At 41.6% G+C, this 6,032-nt stretch overlaps 1 protein-coding gene across 1 annotated transcript in view; it reads right to left on the bottom strand.

Moving 5' to 3' along the window:
* Positions 1–196: 196 nt before the first annotated feature.
* Positions 197–6,032, bottom strand: part of fbln5 (fibulin 5) — a 26,877-nt gene continuing 21,041 nt past the window's right edge. Inside the window, exons 9-11 of the mRNA XM_083633695.1 lie at positions 4,272–4,398; positions 3,392–3,587; positions 197–1,167 (exon numbers count right to left, since the gene is read on the bottom strand). Coding sequence (XP_083489821.1) covers positions 1,006–1,167; positions 3,392–3,587; positions 4,272–4,398 — 485 coding nt within the window. The 3' untranslated portion in view covers positions 197–1,005. The remainder of the gene's footprint in view (positions 1,168–3,391; positions 3,588–4,271; positions 4,399–6,032) is intronic.

The following is a 6,032-nucleotide window of genomic DNA, read 5'->3' as shown; positions in this document are numbered from 1 at the left end:
CCCTAACACACAGACACACACAGTCTCTCTCTCTAATTTCTCCTTCCTGGATTGATACTGCGGCGCTTCCTTCTCCGAAGAGCCTGCTCTTTCTTTCACTTTCTTTGTCTCTATTTTTAGCACATTCCCCCCTTCATAATCATCATCATGGTGTGCTCTTCTCATTTTTAGTGCCCAACCATTTATTGGCTCCTCCTCATTCAACACAACAGGTTTTCTGTCTTGTCCAGTATATCTTTATTTACTGACCAGGTTCACTTACAGCTTCTCATTGGAAAAATAATGTGAAAATGGAAACAAACAAAACAACAATAACCAGAAATGAAAGCATCACTGACCTCAGAGCCTGCTTATATCATGGACAGTTGTGTGGTGAATATATATAATTGCCAGAAAGAGATTGTGATCAATAATTCAGTCAATGGCTGGTTGGTACATCATTCCAAATACTGCAAAATGCACAATTACATTTCTATATAGATAACAGGCTCTCCTCCTGCTTCATAAAAAAAAGCCTACAATGCTCAGATGGCTTCCACTTGACGAAATGATGTGATCTTACGTTTGGACCCAGGGCACATACAAGTCTGGATAGATTAACTCACACACTGTAAACTCATTTTCACAGCTTATCTGACAGGGATGGCGATTCACAGACAACCAGGAAGCACGGGGAAAAGAGAACAAAACTGTAAAGTTTTGTATTGTATTGCATGACCACAGACAGTGAGGGGGTAATTTAAGCCATTTTCAGATATTTCTTGTCTAAAATAGAGGATGACAGAAATTGTACACCATAAATATCCCTCTGTGTCGAAAGTCCATCTCATAGCCATAAAAGCTCAGCGTCCATTAATAAAACATGAAAACATGGCAGGGACGCCTTTTCCCATCAGCTGGTCTTTGCAGAGTCTTTATCGGATATGTGTCTTTACTGAGGATGATATGATGATAAAAAAAAATGGTGATGAGCCGTCTCAAACAAGCCATTCTCTGCTCTCAGACTCAGAACGGATGCTCGGAAACAAATATCATGAGGCGGATGATGGAGCTGCCGCGGAAGTTGATGACGTTGTTGACCGTGACCATCTCCAGGTCCAGCACCACCTCCTTGGGTCCCTTGATGGGCCGCGACAGAACGAGGGTGGCGCTCACGTTGCTGGTTTGCTGTAAGATAAGGAAGAGAGAGAGACAAGAGGAGGAATGTGAGGCACGAAATAAAGGAAATGATGGAATGTGACAGGAAACTGCTGACAAGGAAAGCCCATGTGTTTTCCATAAAGTACTCTATCTATCTATCCATCTATCTATCTATCTATCTATCGAGAGTAAAATACACATTAAGATCAACACAGTTTGTGTAAACAGGAGTAATGCTGTAGAAGTTAACAGCAGATATTTTAAAATCTCATGTACTGATTTCATCACATTGAATTCATTTTTTTGTTCATACCCTGACAGACATACAGCACACGGAAACTCTGGTAAACAGAACCTTTGCTGCCTGCCTGTATTGAACAACTTGAAATACGCAATTCATCACCCAGTCACCCACATCACACACACTTATGCCTCCATCTGCTGGCCGTTCATGCACTGCACAAGAGCCAAGTCACCTGCTCGTCCTGCTGCACTGCTCTCCACAGTGATCCAGCTTCAAACTTGACTTATAGTCTACACTATGATGCTATATTTTATTTTTATTTATATTTATTTTATTTATATTATTATCCCCATACTAAGCTGTACTACTGAGGTGTATACTGTGAGCCCCATCTTCCGCTATAATTCAATGGAGACAAACAAACAAAAAAAATAATAATAATATAATATGGTACACTCAGAGTGCTTCATTTCTGTAAGATTTCTGTAACAGAAGATATACTGAGGTATATCTTCCTCAGTGGCATTTTGACAAGGATGTACACTAACTGCTGTTGGCATCAAACCAGTGAATTAAAATGGGAACGACTGAGTCTCTAAACACCGAGCTATCTCACCTTAAGAGGTTTATTACTCTATAGTGATAGATTAAGAAGAAAAATTTAGACAAAAATCCTTTAAAGCAGCGCTGGCCAATTATGGGCATGTATGCCAAAGTTGATTTAGGCTCCAGAGTGTGATATTGTGATTGGGATTGTGCTTGGTGCATGGGCTACTACTGATGCAATTTCATCGTAATTGTGGAGTGATTCTAACATAACTTGCTTACTATCTTTGTTGCTTTGTTACTGTGCCGTGTTTCTGCACTGCAGTTCTCTGTCTATCGAACAGTGTGCCTAGTATTTCTGTTGATGCTGTTTGAGTTTCTGTAGGTGGCGCTCTTTTCTTTGTCTGATCAGCCATGGTGGGTATCACTGCTCATGCCAACTACCCAGTTCTTTTTCTGTTTATTCCAGACCACAAACCACTGTTGCTGGAAATGTACAACACATCACTTTCTGTGCAACTGAGTATGTTTCCCAGGAAATAACTGGGTTTAAATTGCTTTATGATTGTGTTATATATAATATATCAATCAATGATAGACAGAAACAGAAGAGTTAATGCCTGCTTGTCACATTTCTATATAACCAATGTCTAATCACTACAACCATCAGTTTTACATGTTTTCCGTAGCTCTTTATGCCAGAACATTTGTGAAAGTTTGTGTCTCTCCTTCATCTCTGAAGCACTCACCCTCATGTAAAACACTCACAATCTGAAGCACTCACCCTCATGTAAAACACTCACACTCTGAAGCACTCCTCATGTAAAACTCTCGCTCGTCTAAAGCACTCACCCTCATGTAAAACTCTCGCCCTCTGAAGCACTCACCCTCATGTAAAACTCTCGCCCTCTGAAGCACTCACCCTCATGTAAAACTCTCGCCCTCTGAAGCACTCACCCTCATGTAAAACTCTCGCTCGTCTAAAGCACTCACCCTCATGTAAAACTCTCGCCTGTCTCTGAAGCACTCACCCTCATGTAAAACTCTCGCCTGTCTCTGAAGCACTCACCCTCATGTAAAACTCTCGCTCGTCTAAAGCACTCACCCTCATGTAAAACTCTCGCTCGTCTAAAGCACTCACCCTCATGTAAAACTCTCGCCCTCTGAAGCACTCACCCTCATGTAAAACTCTTGCTCGTCTAAAGCACTCACCCTCATGTAAAACTCTCGCTCGTCTAAAGCACTCACCCTCATGTAAAACTCTCGCTCGTCTAAAGCACTCACCCTCATGTAAAACTCTCGCCCTCTGAAGCACTCACCCTCATGTAAAACTCTCGCCCTCTGAAGCACTCACCCTCATGTAAAACTCTCGCTCGTCTAAAGCACTCACCCTCATGTAAAACTCTCGCCCCCTGAAGCACTCACCCTCATGTAAAACTCTCGCTCGTCTAAAGCACTCACCCTCATGTAAAACTCTCGCCCGGTGTTGCCCGACTTTATCTGGAAGATGTAGAAGGCCCCGGGGTAGCGCGTGGTGGCCTGCATCTGGAAGATGTCTGCAGGCACGCTGCGCCCCGAGGACAAGTCCATGTGTCGGTACAGGATAGTGAAGGGCTTGTCTCTGCAGGCAGGGTTCTCAGCTGAACACATGCACTGACTAGACAGGAGGGACACAGACATCTGTTAGGCTTTGGAAAAGATGAAAGGACAAAACTACCACCAAACAGAAGAACTTGGTTTTATGGAAGGCAGTGCAATGGATATGTATCAGCATGAAATGTAATATGCTGTGCCCTAGAGCTCAGAGCAGTAACCGAGGAGGAGACAAGCGGCATCACAGTTGCAGATATTTTAGTGCAGTGGCTGTTAAAGTATAATTGCATTTGCATCCATAAATAACACACTGACAGAATGTATGACTATTTTGGTCATAGGTTTCATATACTTTCTGTAACAAAACATCTAAAAGCAAAAACCTTGTCAGATGGGAGATGCCGGAACAGTCTTGTCAAATGGGGGTCCGTGGTGTAATTTGTGTCAGTTTAGGGGTCCTTGATGTGAAAAGGTTTGAGAACCATTGCTTTAGTGAGACTACTAGGCAGTAAACTGGTGATATTCACTCAATATTATCTCAGATATTTTACACTTTGATGTTAGTGTTACAGGCTAGTTGACTGCTGGCTACAACTCTGGTCCCATGTAGACGACACCCTCTGAATAAACGCAGAAGAAGAATTACATAATGAAGAGCAACTCTTGTCCCCTCCTTGGTTACTGCTCTTGGTCCCAGAGGAGGAAAAAACAGTTTTAGAATTTGTGAAAAAAGAGTTTGAATACTCACTTGTCACTGAGTTCAATGTAAGGACGTTCACATTGTAAAGGATCCAGGCATGTATTCCCTCCCTGGAAATTGAAACATACTTGTGCTGTTGTACAGGTGTTGTTACCAGTGTCACATTCATTGACATCTTCAAAATCAAACACACAACAACAACCGAAGTCAGTTAAATCATCATCAGAGAAACAGCATCAACAAGATCAACAACAACATGGTTAATAAAAAAAGACAGGCCTAATACTAAGCAGAAGTATTCAGTACTACATTAAAAACAAGGAGAACAACACTCAAAATGTTAACACTGCTTTAGTAAAGTAGCTGAGTAATTGATTGAGGCAGATAGTTATTTGGGCAATGCTGCAACACGGGAAAAACATGAGACAGGGTCAACATTATATTCATGTAAAAGGGACAGTTCACCAAAAATGAAAATTGTGTCCTCATCTACTCCCCCTCATGACAGTTGAAACACAGGTGAAGTTTGTCCATATAACACACAGGGTGTGTTATATATACTGTATATAACACTGGAAAAACGGATATGGCGTGTTATTTGACTCGGCTCTCAAATTCGACAGGCTGATCAACTCTGTTGTAAAGGGAAGCTTCTTCCAGCTTAGCAGATAGCTCAAATCAAGTCCTTTCTCTCTGTCCATGACCTTGAGAAGGTCATCCATGCCCTAATTTCATCCCGGCTGGACTACTGCAACTCACTGTACATAGGAGCTGCCAGCTCCTCCCTCTTTGCTGCAGCTTGCCCAGAATGCCGCTGCTAAACTCCTATCTCTCATAAGCGTGACTACATTAGCCCCATTCTGGCCTCCCTTCATTGGGTCCCAGTCAGATTCATAATTGTTTTTAAAGTGGTATTGTTTGTCTTTAAAGCAATAAACAGATTGGCACCAACTTATATTTCTGACCTCCTGCACCCCCTTTCTACATCTAGGTCACTTAGATCCTCTGACCAGATGCTTCACACTGTTCCGCAAACTAGGTTGAAGTGAACTATATCTCTATATAATCAGACAATAAAAATCATGGACAAAAAACCAATGTCACCATTGTCACATCTTGGGGAAACACAAAATGCTCAGCTTTGAAAGTTTCATCAGCTATTCAAACCTAAAGCTTATTTTTTAAATGTCTGCATAGACACGCTCCTTCCTCTTTTAATGATTACATTGTAAGACACCAGTAGACCAGTAGAATTAACACACAGGCTTCTACAAACGGAGACTGTTGTGTCCCGATGTGTAAAACCTCGTTTGGACAATCAGTTTTCTCTGTTAAATGAGCAAAACTATGGAACAGTCTACCTACTGAGCTGAAAACACAACACGATTTTAATGTTTTTTAACAAGGGTAGTAAGTCCTGGTTAAAAGAGAAACAACTGTGTTCTCACACATAATACCCTTGTAGACCTCTGGTGGTACTCTGTGTATTATGTCTGTATTGTGTGTACTTTGTGTGTACTGTATTGTGTGTACATCCTTGAATATTTGTATGTATAGCTTTGCTCATGTGGTTTTATATTTGATTGTGTTTCTTTTTGAGTATGTCCTCTGGGGTGTATTTTAGTGACTTTCTGTAGTGACTTTCTAGTCAATACATTTGTATGTATAGCTTTACTCTTGTGGGTTTTTATATATTTTTGCCTATTTTGCCTATATTGATAGGACGGTAGGCAGACAGGAAAGGTGGGGCGAGAGAGAGGGGATGACATTCGCAAAGGACCATGGGTCGGATTCGAGCCCGGGTCGGCC

This window comes from Poromitra crassiceps (genome assembly GCF_964638095.1).
Source record: "Poromitra crassiceps genome assembly, chromosome: 3".
NCBI classification, from domain to species: domain Eukaryota; kingdom Metazoa; phylum Chordata; class Actinopteri; order Beryciformes; family Melamphaidae; genus Poromitra; species Poromitra crassiceps.
Note: the sequence above shows the minus strand (reverse complement) of the source record. Positions and strands in the feature narration are given on the sequence as shown.